We start from the raw sequence: 15,750 nt of genomic DNA, 5'->3' as shown, positions 1-15,750 counted from the left end.
GATGTGGTACGAGGTGGAGGTGCTGTGAGGTGAAAGGTGGCAACAAGGCACTGGAATCCTGTAGTCTCACAGGTGCAGGGCTGCCTCTCTTTGTAGGTAGATGGGGAAGGAGAAACTGCTTGGTATCCTTAGCGAGGTCAGTCTCCAAAACTAACGGGGTAGAGGTTCTGGCAAGTCAGGTTGGCACACATGGCTCAGAACCAGAGCCTATGGGAGGCCAGTGTCCTACCCTGGAGGCTGATCGCAAAGAGAAAGACAGTGTACTCTCCAGACAGCCACGTGGTACAGGAGGCGGAAGAAGAGCATATCTCAAACACACAGGGAAAAAAAGACTAGAAAAACAGATACCTATCAGTTCTTTTCTAACAAAAGTGAGCCCTGGCTCAGTTAAAACCTTGGCTCTGGGAGATAAGCAAAAACTAAAAGGGCCACATGGTCCTCCTTGATAATAAGATCACCATCAGATCATGTTTCTTCCAGTGGCAAAGAAGGAGTGTTAGAGTGGGGTGGAAGACAACACCCAAAAGTTGTATTCTCTGAAGAGTCTGCAAGTCCCCAATCCTTCTTTTTTTTTTTTTGAGACTGAGTCTCACTCTGTTGCCACGCTGGAGTGCAGTGGTGCGATCTTGGCTCACTGCAACCTTCGCCTCCTGGGTTCAAGTGATTCTCCTGCCTCAGTCTCTTGAGTAGCTGGGACTACAGGCGCCTGCCATCAAGCACAACTAATTTTTTTGTATTTTTAGTAGAGATGGGGTTTCACCATGTTGGCCAGGATAGTCTCAATCTCCTGACCTTGTGATCTGCCCGCCTCGGCCTCCCAAGGTGCTGGGACTACAGGCATGAGCCACTATGCCCGGCTCCACAATCCTTCTTAATTAGAACTAGATTGTTATAAATTAAGATATAAATTCTAATCCCTAAGGCAACAATTGAGAAAATACTTTAAACATATACATAGCAAAAGAAACAAAAAATTGAAATGGCATGCTAGAAAGTATGTAGTTAACACAAAAGAAGGTATTAATGAAGACAAAGGAACAAAAAAGACATAAGACATATAGAAAACAAATAGCAAAATAGCAGATGTAACTCCTGCCTTATAAGTAATCACACTAAATATAAATGGATTAAATAATAAAGAAGGTGGAATGGGGAAAAACATGAACTAATTATATGCCGCCTGCAAGAGACACATTTTAGCTTCAAAGACACAAATAGGTTGAAAGTAAACCTATTTTCAACCTATATACAAAGATACACCATGCAAACAGTAACTAAAAAGAGCTGTAATGGCTATATTAATATCAGACAAAATAGACTTTAACACAAAAATTGTTACTAGTGGCAAGGAAGGACATTTTTATCATCATGCAAGGATTCATAAGAAAGTAAGAATTGGCCGGGCGCGGTGGCTCAAGCCTGTAATCCCAGCACTTTGGGAGGCCGAGATGGGCGGATCACCAGGTCAGGAGTTTGAGACCAGCCTGGCTAACACGGTGAAACCCCGTCTCTACTAAAAAATACAAAAAAAACTAGCCAGGCGCGGTGGCGGGCGCCTGTAGTCCCAGCTACTCGGGAGGCTGAGGCAGGAGAATGGTGTGAACCCGGGAGGCGGAGCTTGCAGTGAGCTGAGATCCAGCCACTGCACTCCAGCCTGGGCGACAGAGCGAGACTCCGTCTCAAAAAAAAAAAAAAAGTAAGAATCATAAAAATTTATGCACCTACCAATACAGCCCCTAAACATATGAAGCCAAAACAGAATTGAAGGGAGAAATAAATCATTTTAAAATAATACTGGAGACTTCAATCCCCTACTTTCAATAATAAATAGAACAACGAGGCAGAAATTGACAGAGAAATAGAAGACTGAAAAACACTAAAAACCAAGTAGACTTAACTGACATTTATAGAGCACTCTACCCAACAATAATAGAATGTACATTTTTCTCATGAGTCCATTGAATATTCTCCAGGCTAGACCATATGTTATACCATGTAACAAGCCTCCATAAATCTAAAGTTAAATCATACAAAGTAAGTTATCTAATTATAATAAAATAAAACTAAAAATCAATACAGATATGTGAAAATTTAACAGACTCCTAGAAGCCAATGAATCAAAGAAAAAAATTACAAGAGAAATTAGAAAATATTTTAAGATTAAAATGGTGGAAATAATACACTAACAGATATACCTATTGCAGGACTTAAAGAGAGAAATTTATAGCCATAAATGCTTACATTGCAAAAAGAAAGATTCCAAAATAATAAACATTGCACCTTAAAAAACTGGAAAAAGAAAATGAACTAAATCTGACACAGGCAGAAGGAAGAAAACAGTAAAGATTAGAGTAGAAATAAATAGAAAATAGGAAAATAATAGAGAACATCATCAAAACCAAAAGTTGCCTCCTTGAAAAGATCAACAAATTGACAAGTTTTTAGCTAGACTGACCAAGAAAAAAAAAGGGTGAAGATTCAAATTACTAAAATCAGGAATGAAAGAGGAAACATTACTAGTGACATTATACAAATAAAAGGATTATGAAGAAGTACTATAAACAATTACACGTCAACTAATTAGAAAACCTAGAGGAAATGAACAAATTCCTGGAAAGACACAAACTATCAAAATTGACTCAAGAAGAAATATAAAATATGAATAAATACAACAAGCAAAGAGGTTACATTAGTAATTTTAAAACTTCCCACAAAGTAAAGCCTAAGATCAGATAGCTTCAGTGGTGAATTCTGTCAAATGTTTAACAAATTAACTCTAATACAGTGCAAATTCTTCCAAAAAATAGAAGAGGAGGAAACACTTCCCAACTCATTCTAAGGCCAGTATCACCAAAACCAGACAAAGATATCGTAAGACAAGAAAATGACAAATGAATATTTCTTATAAATACAAAATCCTCAACAAAATACAAGCAAAGCAAATCCAGTAATACATGAAAAATATTATACACCATGAACACAAATTATTTATCCCAGGAATACAAGGTTTATTCAACATATAAAAATCAATCAATATAATATACCATATCAATAATATAAAGGACAAAAGCCATGTGATTATCTCAACGGTGATGAAAAGCATTTGACAAAACCTAACACCTTTACATGAACAAACAAACAAACCACTCAACAAACTAGAAACAGAAATGATGTTCCCAGCCTGGGCAACATAATGAGACCCTGTCTCTACAAAACAAATGTAAAAATTAACCAGGTGTGGTGGTATATACCTATAGTACCAGCTACTTGGGAAACTGAGACAGGAGGATCACTGCAGCCCAGGAGTTTGAGGTTGCACTGATCTATATAATTGCACCACTGCACTCCAGCCTAGGCCACAGAGGGAGACTCTATCTCAAAATAAACAAACAAATAAATAAAAACTAAAAAAAAAAAAAAAAAAAAAAAGAAAAGAAAAAAGTTCTCTTTTTTTTTTTTGAGGCAGAGTCTCGCTCTGTCTCCCAGGCTGGAGTGTAGTGGCGCTATCTCTGCTCACTGCAAGCTCCACCCCCTGGGTTCACACCATTCTCCTGCCTCAGCCTCCTGAGTAACTGGGACTACAGGTGCCCGCCACCATACCTGGCTAATTTTTTGTATTTTTTAGTAGAGACGGGGTTTCACCGTGCTAGCCAGGATGGTCTCGATCTCCTGACCTCGTGATCCGCCCACTTCAGCCTCCCAAAGTGCTGGGATTACAGGCGTGAGCCACCGCGCCCAGCCAAAAAGATGTTTCTTAACCTGATAAAGGGCATCTATGAAAAGCACACAGCTAACATTATACTTAGCAGTGAAGGACTAACTGTTGATTCTTTTTTTGTTGTTGTTGTTTTTGAATAGACACAGAGTCTTGCTATGTTGCCCATGCTAGTCTTGAGCTCATGGCCTCAAGCAATCCTTCCACCTCAGTCTCCCAAATAGCTGGGATTATAGGTACATGCTGCTCAGCCCAGCTTAACTGCTGATTCTTAAGATCAGGAATAAGACAAGGATGTCTGCTGTCATCATTTTTATTCAACAATGTATTGGAGGGCCGGGCGCGGTGGCTCAAGCCTGTAATCCCAGCACTTTGGGAGGCCGAGACGGGCGGATCACAAGGTCAGGAGATCGAGACCATCCTGGCTAACACGGCGAAACCCCGTCTCTACTAAAAACACAAAAAATTAGCCGGGCGAGGTGGCGGCGCCTGTGGTCCCAGCTACTCGGGAGGCTGAGGCAGGAGAATGGCGGGAACCCGGGAGGCAGAGCTTGCAGTGAGCTGAGATCTGGCCACTGCACTCCAGCCTGGGCGACAGAGCGAGACTCCGTCTCAAAAAAAAAACAAAAAAACAAAAAAACAAAACAAAACAAAAAAAACAATGTATTGGAGGTTACAGTCAGGCATAATTAGGCAATAAAAGGCATTAGGTTGAAAAGGAAGAAAGCCATCTGTATTTGCAGATGACATGATCCTGGATATAGAAAATTCTAAAAAATCCACACACAAAAAATATTAGAACTAATAAACAAGTTCAGTAGGGTTGCAGGACACAAGATCAATATATTTTAAAAATGTATTTCTAGAAACTAGCAATCAGTAACAAAAAGATAGATTAAAAATTACACTGATGGCCAGGTGCAGTGGCTCACGTCTGTAATCCCAGCATTTTGGGAGGCCGATGCAGGCAGATTACCAGAGGTCAGGAGTTTGAGACCAGCCTGGCCAAGATGGTGAAACCCCATCTCTAGGCCGGGCGCGGTGGCTCACGCTTGTAATCACAGCACTTTGGGAGGCCGAGACGGGCGGATCATGAGGTCAGGAGATCGAGACCATCCTGACTAACACGGTGAAACCCCGTCTCTACTAAAAAAATACAAAAATTAGCCGGGCGCGGTGGCGGGCGCCTGTAGTCCCAGCTACTCGGGAGGCTGAGGCAGGAGAATGGCGTGAACCCGGGAGGCGGAGCTTGCAGTGAGTGGAGATCGGGCCTCTGCACACCAGCCTGGGCGACAGAGCGAGACTCCGTCTCAAAAAAAAAAAAAGAAACCCCATCTCTACTAAAAATACAAAATTAGCTGGGTGTGGTGGCTACAGGTGACTACACCTGTAGTCCCAGCTACTGGGGAGGCTTAGGCAGGAGAATCACTTGAACCCAGGAGGCAGAGGTTGTAGTGAGCCAAGATCGCACCACTGCACTCCAGCCTAGGCAACAGGGCAAGACTCTGTCTCAAAAAAAAAAAAAAAAAAATTACATTGACAATAGCATCACAAATCAAAAAAAAAAAATTTAACAAAAAAGTTCAAAAAACTGGTACAGTGAAAACTATAAAATGCCATTGAAAAAAAGTTAAAATACCTAAATAAATAGAAAGACATCCCATGTTCATGGATTGGAAGACTACTATTAAGATGGCAACACCCTCAAAATTGGTCTACACTCACAGCACAAGCCCTATTGAAATCCCAGCTGCCTTTTACAGAAATGAACAAGCTGATACTAAAATGAATATGGAAATTAAAGAGATGCAGAATAGCCAAAACAATCTTGAAAAAAAAGTTGGAGGGCTCACAATTCCCAATTTAAAAACTTACTACAAAGCTACAGTAATCAAGATTGTGTGGCGCTGGCATAAAGATAAACATACAGACCAACAGACAAGAATTAGAGTGCCCAGAAATAAACTCTCATGTTTATTGGTTTTTGACAAGGTACCAAGACAAGTGAATGGGGAAAAGAAAAGTATTTTCTTTTCTTTTTTTGGAGATGGAGTTTTGCTCTTGTCACCCAGGCTGGAGTGCAATGGCACAATCTCGGCTCACTGCAACCTCCGCCTCCCAGATTCAAGTGATTCTCCTGTCTCAGCCCCCCGAGTAGCTGGGATTACAGGAGCCCGTCACCACGCCCAACAAATTTTTTTGTATTATTAGTAGAGACATTAGTTTCACCATGTTGGTCAGGCTGGTCTCGAACTCCTGACCTCAGGTGATCGACCCGCCTCAGCCTACCAAAGTGCTGGGATTACAGGCATGAGCCACCCTGCCTGGCCAGGAAAAGTCTTTTCAAAAAATGGTGCTGTAACAACATGCAAAGAAGCAAATCAGACCTCACGTCACAACATATAGAAAAATCTACTCAAAACGTTATCAAAGACCCAAATCTAACAGCTAAATGGTAAAACTCTTGGAAGAAAACATAGGCATGAATTGTCATGGCCTTGGATTTGGCAATGATTTCTTAGATAAAACACCAAAAGCACAAGTGACAAAAGAAAAAAATAGATAAACTGGACTTCATCAAAATGTAACTTTTATGCTTCAGAAGATACCATCAAAAGGTGTAGAGACAACACATAGGATGGAAGAAAACACTGGCAAACCATACATCTGATAAGGGCCTAGGATCTAGCATATATCAACAAATCTTTACAACAATGAAAATACAGTTCAAACAAAAAATAGGCAAAGGATCTAGTGAATATACATTTCTCCAAAGAAGGTAAACAAAGGGCTGATAAGCACATGAAAAGATGCTTAACAGCATTAGGCATCAGTGAAATGTGAAACAAAGCTATAATGAACTACACTTGACATCTACTAGGATGGCTATGATGAAAAATAAAAAACAGGCCAGGCTCAGTGGCTCATACCTGTAATCCCAGCATTTTGGGAGACCAAGATGGGTGGATTACCTGAAGTCAGGAGTTCGAGACCAGCCTGGCCAACATGGTGAAACCTCGTCTCTATTAAAAATAGAAAAAAATTCGCTGGGCGTGGTGGCACATGCCTGTAGTCCCATATCCTCGGGAGCGTGAGACAGGAGAATCACTTGAATGCAGGACGTGGAGGTTGCAGTGAGCCAAGATCATGTCATTGCACTCCAGCCTGGGTGACAGAGCAAGACTTTGTCTCAAAAAACAAAAAACAAACCAAAAAAATTAGCTGGGTATGGTGGCAGGTACCTGCAATCCCAGCTACTCAGGAGGCTGAGGCAGGAGAATCATCTGAACTGGAAGGCAGAGGTTGCAGTGAGCCAGATTGCGCCACTGCACTCCAGCCTGGGCAATGGAGCAAGACTCCACCTTAAAAAAAACAAAACAGGCCGGGCGCGGTGGCTCAAGCCTGTAATCCCAGCACTTTGGGAGGCCGACGAGGTCAGGAGATCGAGACCATCCTGGCTAACACAGTGAAACCCCGTCTCTACTAAAAATACAAAAACTTAGCCGGACAAGGTGGCAGGCGCCTGTAGTCCCAGCTACTCTGGAGGCTGAGGCAGGAGAATGGTGTGAACCCGGGAGGCGGAGCTTGCAGTGAGCTGAGATCAGGCCACTGCACTCCAGCCTGGGTGACAGAGCGAGACTCCGTCTCAAAAACAAAACAAAACAAAACAAAACAAAACACAGTAACGGCCAGGTGCAGTGGCTCATGCTTGTAATCCCAGCATTTTGGGAAGCTGAGGAGGGTGGATCACCTGAGGTCACGAGTTTGCCACCAGCCTCGCCAACATGGCAAAACCCTGTCTCTACTAAAAATACAAAACTTAGCCGGGTGTGGTAGCGTGCACCTGTAGTCCCAGTTACTCAGGAGGCTGAGACAGGAGAATCGCTTGAACCCGGGAGGCAGAGTTTGCAGTGAGCAGAGATCACGCCGCTGCACTCCAGCCTGGGCAAAAAAAAAAAGATTAAAAAGAAAAAAGAAAAAAAATGCCAGAGCTCAGCCATGACCTGCTCCACCCAGGCCTAAGGACACCTCAAGCTCTGCCCTGTACCCACCTCCCCCAGCTGCCCACACAGGCCTCAGGTTTCCATTTTTCCTCTTCAGGGATGGCAAGCAAAGACCTCTTGAATCTTTGACTTCCCTTTAATGTATTAACTTAATTAGCTCATTCTTTTATTTTTATTTTTATTTTTATTTTTTTTGAGACGGAGTCTCACTCTGTCCCCCTTGCTGGAGTGCAGTGGCCGGATCTCAGCTCACTGCAAGCTCCGCCTCCCGGGTTCAGGCCATTCTCCTGCCTCAGCCTCCCGAGTAGCTGGGACTACAGGCGCCCGCCACCTCGCCCGGCTAGTTTTTTTGTATTTTTTTAGTAGAGACGGGGTTTCACTGTGTTAGCCAGGATGGTCTCGATCTCCTGACCTCGTGATCCACCCGTCTCGGCCTCCCAAAGTGCTGGGATTACAGGCTTGAGCCACCCCGCCCGGCCTTAATTAGCTCATTCTAAGGTAATAGCTTTCTGCTGTATGCTTTTGAACTTAACTCGGCAAATTAACATTTGTGAATAGGATTCAGTTATGAATTTTAATGACTTTCATTCATTCACAATCCAAACAAATTACATATCTAGTGCTTCCTTTAAAATGTTTATTGCCATTTTATTATAATCATTGGCAATGAAACCACATATTAATTTAAAGAGGCAACTGCATGGATTCTCGCTCCAAGCAGCACGCGCAGTGTGGCCCATTGTCCGGAAAGCAGCTAAGGACCGGACTTTTACAGTTACAACTGGCCCTGGAGAGGGATGGACTATGGCAAGGTGACAGTTAAAGCCAACGGCCCTGCATTAGTACACTCTGAGAGGCACCTGCTCAGAATGCAGCGTATCTCTTGGTGGCCTTCTAGGAGTTGAGGCCTACAGCCATGGCTAACCATTTTCCCACACTTCACTCACGTAGATGGCTTTCGAAGTCTGTGAGCTGTGCTTGTTTTTTCTTTCTTTCTTTCTTTCTTTCTTTTTTTTTTAAGGGGGAGTCTCTCTCTGTCTCCCGGGCTGGAGTGCAATGGCAAAGTCTCAGCTCACTGCAACCTCTGCCTCCCGGCTTCAAGCAATTCTCCTGCCTTAGCCTCCCGAGTAGCTGGGATTATAGGCGTGCGGCACCAAGCCCGGCAAATTTTTTTTTTTTTTTTTTTTTTGTATTTTTAGTAGAGACGGGGTTTCACCATACTGGCCAAGCTGGTCTTGAACTCCTGACCTCAGGTGATCCACCTGCCTCGGCCTCCCAAAGTGTTGGGATTACAGGTGTGAGCCACCATACCTGGCCTTTGTTTTTCCTTTTTAAAGTTTTGTTAGATGATAAGAAGAGAGAAGTGACTCTGAACAATAAAATAAGAGATGAGAAAGGCGTGGCTGGAGTCTCCCAGCTAAGGACCCACCCCTAGGCCCCTGTGTGTCAGAGCACATGGAAGCAGTATCAGCCCAGCAGAGCCCCAGTAATGGGCTGGAGGCACAGGGCTTCAGGAACATGGGGAAAGCGGTCATCTGATGGCTGGAAAATCCTGGCTTGGGCCAGGTGTGGTGGCTCACACCTGTAATCCCAGTAGAAGGCCAAGGCAGGTGGATCACTTGAGGTCAGGAGTTCGAGACCAGCCTGGCCAACATGGTGAATCCCCGCTTGTACTAAAAATACAAAAAAATTAGCTGGGTGTGGTGGCATGTGCCTATAGTCCCAGCTAATCAGGAGGCTGAGGCAGGAGAATTGCTTAAATCCGGAAAGCAGAGGTTGCAGGGAGCCAAGATCCTGCCACTGCATTCCAGCCTAGGCAAGAGAGTGAGACTCCATCTCAAAAAAAAAAAAAAAAAAAAAAAAGTCTCAAAAAAAACCAAAATTCTGGTCTGCTGGCTCAGCCTGCTCAAGGGCTGAGTTCTCACCAGCGCCCCCAGGAGGAGCCTGAGGTCACTGCAGGTGCCTGCCCAGCCCAGCATTCCTGGGCGGCCCCTAAGGGGTGATGGGAGCTGAAGAGCTGTTCATACCCGCACAGTCTCACAATGTCTGAAAAAGGAAAAGGAAGTACTATTTGGTAGTAAACTATGTGTTCCAGATATATTTGGGGTGAACATTCTATTTCAACATATATTCTCCTGCTCATTTACTGGCACAGTGCTTACAAAATGTCTAAGTGGCAACCCCTTGTGTGTGTGCCTAGTTGGGGAAGGCGAGGGTGAAACAGAGCTGTGCTGTGCAGTACAACTGTCAAAAGTCACTTGCGACAGTTCTAATTGAAATCAGTTAAAATGAAATACAATTAGAAATTCAGCGTCTGCACCAGCCGCACCAAGCACTGGCTACCATACCGGGCCGCGCAGACCAGGTCCATCCTGACAGAGAGTTCCATCAGACAGTGCTGGTCTAGGGGTCCACGGTGGGGCACCAATGGTCCTCTTTAGTGTTGAGATGCCCACCCAGCTTCACATTTGCACTCTAGGCCCATCCCTCTCCTGGGCTCAAGCACCCTAGAAGCAACCTTTGCTGGTTCTGGAAATAAGATTTAGCACACTTCCCTCCCCCTAGACTCACAACTACCCACCAACTCACTACCACCTGCTTTATTTTCATGTGGCCCCAGTAACCAATTACCGTCAACTCGGTGGCTTAAAACAACACAAATGGGCCAGGCAAGGTGGCTCACACCTGTAATCCTGGCACTTTGGGAGGCCAAGGCAGGTGGATCACCTGAGGTCACGAGTTCAAGACCAGCCTGGCCAACATGGTGAAACCCCATCTCTATTAAAAATACAAAAATTAGCCAGGCGTGGCAGTGGACACCTATAATCCCAGCTACTTGGGAGGCTGAGGCAGGAGAATTGCTTGAACCCGGGGAGCAGAGGTTGCAGTGAGCTGAGGTCACACCACTGCACTCCAGCCTGGCGGACAGAGCGAGACTCCGTCTCAAAAAAAAAAAAAAAGCAAAACGAACAAACAAAACACCCAAATGTATTATCTCATATCCTGGAGGTGTCAGGAGTCAAAAAGGGGTTGACCAGACTGTGTTCCACCTGGAGGCTCCGGGGAGAATCCGTTCCTTGCCTTTTTCAGTTTCTAGAGGTGCCTGAGTACCTTGGCTTCTGGCCCCGCACCTCTCTGGCCTCTGCTTCTGCTGCCACATCTCCTCTGACTCTGACCCTCCTGCCTCTCTCTTGTAAAGATGCTGGCGATTGTTTTGGGCCCACCAGAGAACCCAGAATAACCCCCCATCCCAAGATCCTTCACTTAATCATTTCTGCAAAGCCCCTTTTGCCACGTAAGGTGACCTAATCACAGGTTCTGGGAATGAGGGTATGAACTTCATTGGGGTCCATGACTCTGCCTTCCTTCCTATCCTCCCTGAACTCCACCACTCTCGGCCAAGAAAGAAACAGGCAAGTCCCCAGGGCCGAATCCACTCCCCTCTAACCCCAGGAATGCCCTTGCCCACATGGCTCAGAAAGGGCGGGTGACCGATGCATCTCCTCCCCCGGCCCAGATGCCACCCAGAGCCTCCTCAGTTCTCAAAACCTTTCAAAATGTTTCAAAATCTACCCTGGGTGGCCAGGTGCAGTGGCTCACGCCTGTAATCCTGGCACTTTGGGAGGCTAAGGTGAGTGGATCGCTTGAGGTCACGAGTTCGAGACCAGCCAGGCAACATGACCACACTCTCTCTCTACTAAAAATACAAAAAAAATAGCCAGATGTGGTGGCAGGTGCCTGTAACTCCAGCTACTCAGGAGCCTGAGGCAGGAGAATAGCTTGAACTCAGGAGGCGGAGGTTGCGGTGAGCTGAAATGGAGCTACTGTACTCCAGCCTGAGAGGCGGAGCAAGACTCTGCTCCTGCCAGCCCAAAAAAGGATTGTATACCAGAAATAAGGAAACAAGCTGAGAGAAGAGGTGAGTTTGAGGTCATGCGGCTGATAAAGGGTATTAGGAAGGACAGGTTATGCTGCAGTAACAATGACCCCTAAATCTCAGTGGCTGAGTCCAGCACAAGCCTATCTTCTCTATGCCTGTGTCCAGCCTGGGTGTTAGCAGGGTGCACGGTGATGCGGGGATCAGGGATGCAGAGTGACCAGGCACCGTCTCTGCCTCACCCAGGCCTGTACGTGACCATGAGAGGCAGCTGCCCACTGGCTCCGGAAGCTTCTTCCGAGCACGACACGCCCCACATCCACACATAAGCACATTCTGTGACCACGCCCTCCTTGAAGGTGGTGGGAAGTATATGCCCAGAGGGCAGCAGTGACAGAAGCTGGGGTGGGAACCCCAGGGACCCCATCCGCTACCCACTGCCGGTCCCCCCACCAGGCACAGAGCAGCGAGCACACAATCCCCCACCAGGCACCAAGCATCGAGCCGCAGCCTCAGTGAGGAGCTCAGGCTTTATCTTTCCTGCAGGGTTAAGCTTGGCTGCTGGAGACAAAAGTCTGGGGAAAATGTCTCTGGACTCCGAAGCGCCCCACAGCTCCCAGGGTCCAGGGCATAGGAGCAGGCACATCCCTGGCTCACTTACTATTGCAGACTGACGCCAAACTGCTGGGTGGGCAGCGGGGGCCGCGGGGGCGGCGTCTTGGTGGGAGGCGGCATCCGGCCCTCGTGCAGGCTCTGGAGCTTCTCATCGTACCTGCAGACACAACAGAGGCCGGGCTCTCACCTGGCAGGGGCAGCTGGCATCCATGGAGGCGCTGGGTGGAGCTGGCTACCCCACAAACACCTGCAGGACACCTGGGCATCCCCTCCCTCGGGGCACACACACCATGCTGCCAGCTCACACACATTCACATTCACGCGGTCACAATCCCCCACTGCTGTCGCCTATTCTTGCAACAGGCAGTAGCCCAGTCCCCAGCAAGTGTCCATTCTCTCCTGCGACCCCTGGCCAGCGGGCCTACCCTGGCCGGCAGAGTGGCCTCACCCGCTTGCCATGCGGCCAGCCCCGAGGTGGGCGTGACCACCCTCAGCTCTCCTGAGTGTCTGAAATTAAGACAAACGCTGGCTTGTAATGCTAAAGGGGACTTGTCCCTTTTGTTAATTACTTTGTCCCCAGTGTCTGGAAAGGGCTTGCTGCCTAGTAGATGCTCAATTAAAATATTTGTTGAATGAATAAAGAAAGCCATGAACAGCTGGACTCTGAAGAGGATGGATAAATTCTGAAGGAAGCTTCATGTTAAAGCCTTCCAGTAAAAAGAACCTCTGTGCTGGGCGCGGCGGCTCATGCCTGTAATCCCGCACTTTGGGAGGCCAAGGCAGGCGTTTCACTTGAGGTTAGGAGTTCAAGACCAGACTGGATAACATGATGAAACCCCGGTCTCTACCAAAATTACAAAAATTAGCTGGGCATGGTTGTGCACGCCTGTTATCTTAGCTACTTGGGAGGCTGAGGCAGGAGAACCACTTGAACCCAGGAGGTGCAGGTTGCAGTGAGCCAAGATCGTGCCATTGCAGCCTGGGCGACAGAGCGAGACTCCACCTCAAAAAAGAAAAGAAAAGAGCCTCTGTGCAGCAGGTAACAGTCCTCCCTTAACACAGTCCTCCCTTAACACAGTCCTCCCTTAACACAGTCCTCCCTTAACACAGGCAAATACATATTGAGGCCCTACTATGTGCCGGGCACTGTGCATACAGCAGTAACCTGGCCACAGGATGGGGGGAGAACATGATCATTAGTCAGCAGTTCGGGAGCAAGGCAGTCAGTGACATAAGACGGTGCAGGCACACGTCGCAGAGGCACCCGGCATGCAGGAAAGGTCTGCAGAGAAGGCGGCACACTGGACTGAGCCTGGCCAGCCAAGCAGGTGTGAGCCGCTGCCACATGCGGTTGGGTTGTCCTTTGTGAGTTAATCACAGCGCTCTGTGTCCCGAGTGGCTCCCCAGAGGTCTTTGTCCCTCATGAGGGGCCTACCATGAAAGGGTTATTTTGTGTACTTTACGGATTGGGAAACTGAGGCTTGTCAAGGTCTGGGGACTTGCCCCAGGTCACAAGCTGGGACGCCAGCCAGGATTCAGGACCCCAAGGCCCTGCCCTGCTGCTTTGCCAGTGGGTCTCAGCCTCCGGTCCTCGCAGCACCCACCAGGAAGTATGTGGGGGTGGATAGAATCCAGACTTAGCCCCCAAGTCTAGTAGATGCTCAATTAAAAGCATCAGGATTGGACGTGTCCTCTGGGGTTCTGCTGCACGGCTATGGAACAGGGGTACCGGCTTCCTACAGAGTAAGTTCAGGAGCTCCCAATGCCCAAGCCCACGCCCCTCTCCCAAACCTTGCCCCTCTGACTCACAGGACCCTGCACCCTCAGTGTTGCCAGCCACCTGCACATTCCAGAGGCCCTAGATTGCACCCAGTAGCCATTGAGAAGCCGGAGCTGGGTGTTTCAGATGCCGTCCATTTCATCCCCAAATTGCTCTCCCACGCGGGAGGATGTGAAGCTACCCTTTGTCACCAGATCAAATCACTTCCACCACAGAGCTGCTAAAAATACATCTTCTGAGCCGTCTCCATGGACTCCCCCGGGTCACTCTAGTGAGGTCTGGGAGTGGAGTCTTGCCAGGGCCCACGGCAGACCAAGGATTCCCATCATCCTCCCATGGCCTCTGGGTCCAGTTCACTCTCCTCTGCTCGGCACCAAGGACTCCCAGCCCAAGGTGACCTCCAGCTTCACGTTCACCAACTTCTGCTTGATCACTTGGGACTTCTTGCTGCCTCCAGATCTCCCAATATTTCACCCACATGTTTGCAGGAGGGCTTCCTGGCCTCTTGATCTAGCCAACTGTCCCTGTGAAACTCACTTTAAGAGCCACCTCCTCCTGGAAGTCTTCCTGGATTACCCCCACATATCAGTCCCCTTCCCAGCTGGGTTCAGTGCCTCCTCTGGCCCCTGTCATCACTGATTTGTGGCCCTCACTAGCCTGAGCGTGTCATGAGAGCAGGGACCACACTCTCTAAACACCTCTATATCCCAGCACGTGCCACATGACTTGGCATCTGGAGAGAAGTTAATATCTCCATTGCCCTTGCAAAGCTACCAGTCTCACCTGCATGCACTTTGGCAAGAGCCTACTCCTTTAAAGGAGCCCCTCAGAGAGGGAGACAGGGGCAGAGGGAACCCAGGCTGGGGGTCCAGAGACCCAGGCTGGATCTGCACACCCTGTACTGGCTGCATGGCACGCACCTTCCTGGGCAGCCTCTATTCATCCGGGCCTACGTTTAAGCCTCGTAGCAGACACACCAATCAAGCTTTCAGCATCCAGCAGACAGGTCGTTTTCTAGAGCGCCCGCGACATCCCTGAGAACATTTCATTCTGTACACAGCGTTACCCACACGCCTGGGAAATTCCCCCAATTTTCTGCTCAAAAGCAAAAAACAGTAAACACCAAGGCAACAAACGGCCAGTGCCCGGCTAGGGCTTTTTTTTAAATCAGTTCTGCAGCGGTGGGCGAGGTAAGCAGCCCGTCCTGCACACAACCTTTGCAATCTCATTTCTCTGAGTCAGCAGCTGCAGATCTTTGTTGACGCCGCAGATTTCTGAGCCAAAGCTAGCCAAGCACACATTTGGAAACAAAGCCTTAAACATTCATGGATCGAACCAAGCCCTTTGGAAGCACGAAGAGGTACTGATGTGGCCTCTGGGGTCTAACCGGCACTCACCGCAGAACTTCGGGAGGGATTATCAGCTGGTCGTATTTAAGGTGTTCATGGAGCTCGCTCAGGTAGTTGAAATAGGTGACTTTTTTCCCAAACTTGTGACTAAGAAAGCAGAAGCAAGAGAATAAAGAAACCATTAGGCGCCAGCAGAGAGGCCAAGGGTTGCAGGGAGGGAGGGGGAGCTGGCGACAGACCAACGCAGGCATTTTTCATATTAAGAAAATGTAAACGCTGACACGACTTAAAACCCGAACAAGCAGCCCACGCCGGGAGATATTTTGCTTTCACGAGATCTCCAATGCACCAAACACTCTGGAGTGGCTCATCTGCATAAAAATAAATATCTGCCTCCAATTTACATCTGC

The 15,750-nt window shown here is 47.4% G+C and overlaps 1 protein-coding gene across 4 annotated transcripts in view; it reads right to left on the bottom strand.

The window, feature by feature from the left end:
• Positions 1–15,750, bottom strand: part of LOC105464298 (Rho GTPase activating protein 8) — a 99,507-nt gene that overhangs the window by 27,765 nt on the left and 55,992 nt on the right. For all 4 annotated transcript variants that reach the window (XR_011614204.1, XM_071080729.1, XM_071080727.1 and 1 more), the window contains 2 exons: positions 15,389–15,487; positions 12,258–12,368 (listed from right to left, as the gene is read on the bottom strand). Coding sequence is in view for 3 of the 4 variants with exons in the window: in XM_071080729.1 (XP_070936830.1) it covers positions 12,258–12,368; positions 15,389–15,487 (210 nt within the window). In the remaining variant the exon portion in view is untranslated. The remainder of the gene's footprint in view (positions 1–12,257; positions 12,369–15,388; positions 15,488–15,750) is intronic.

Source organism: Macaca nemestrina, chromosome 15 (assembly GCF_043159975.1).
Source record: "Macaca nemestrina isolate mMacNem1 chromosome 15, mMacNem.hap1, whole genome shotgun sequence".
Classification (NCBI taxonomy): domain Eukaryota; kingdom Metazoa; phylum Chordata; class Mammalia; order Primates; family Cercopithecidae; genus Macaca; species Macaca nemestrina.
This window is presented reverse-complemented; position numbering and strand designations above follow the sequence as displayed.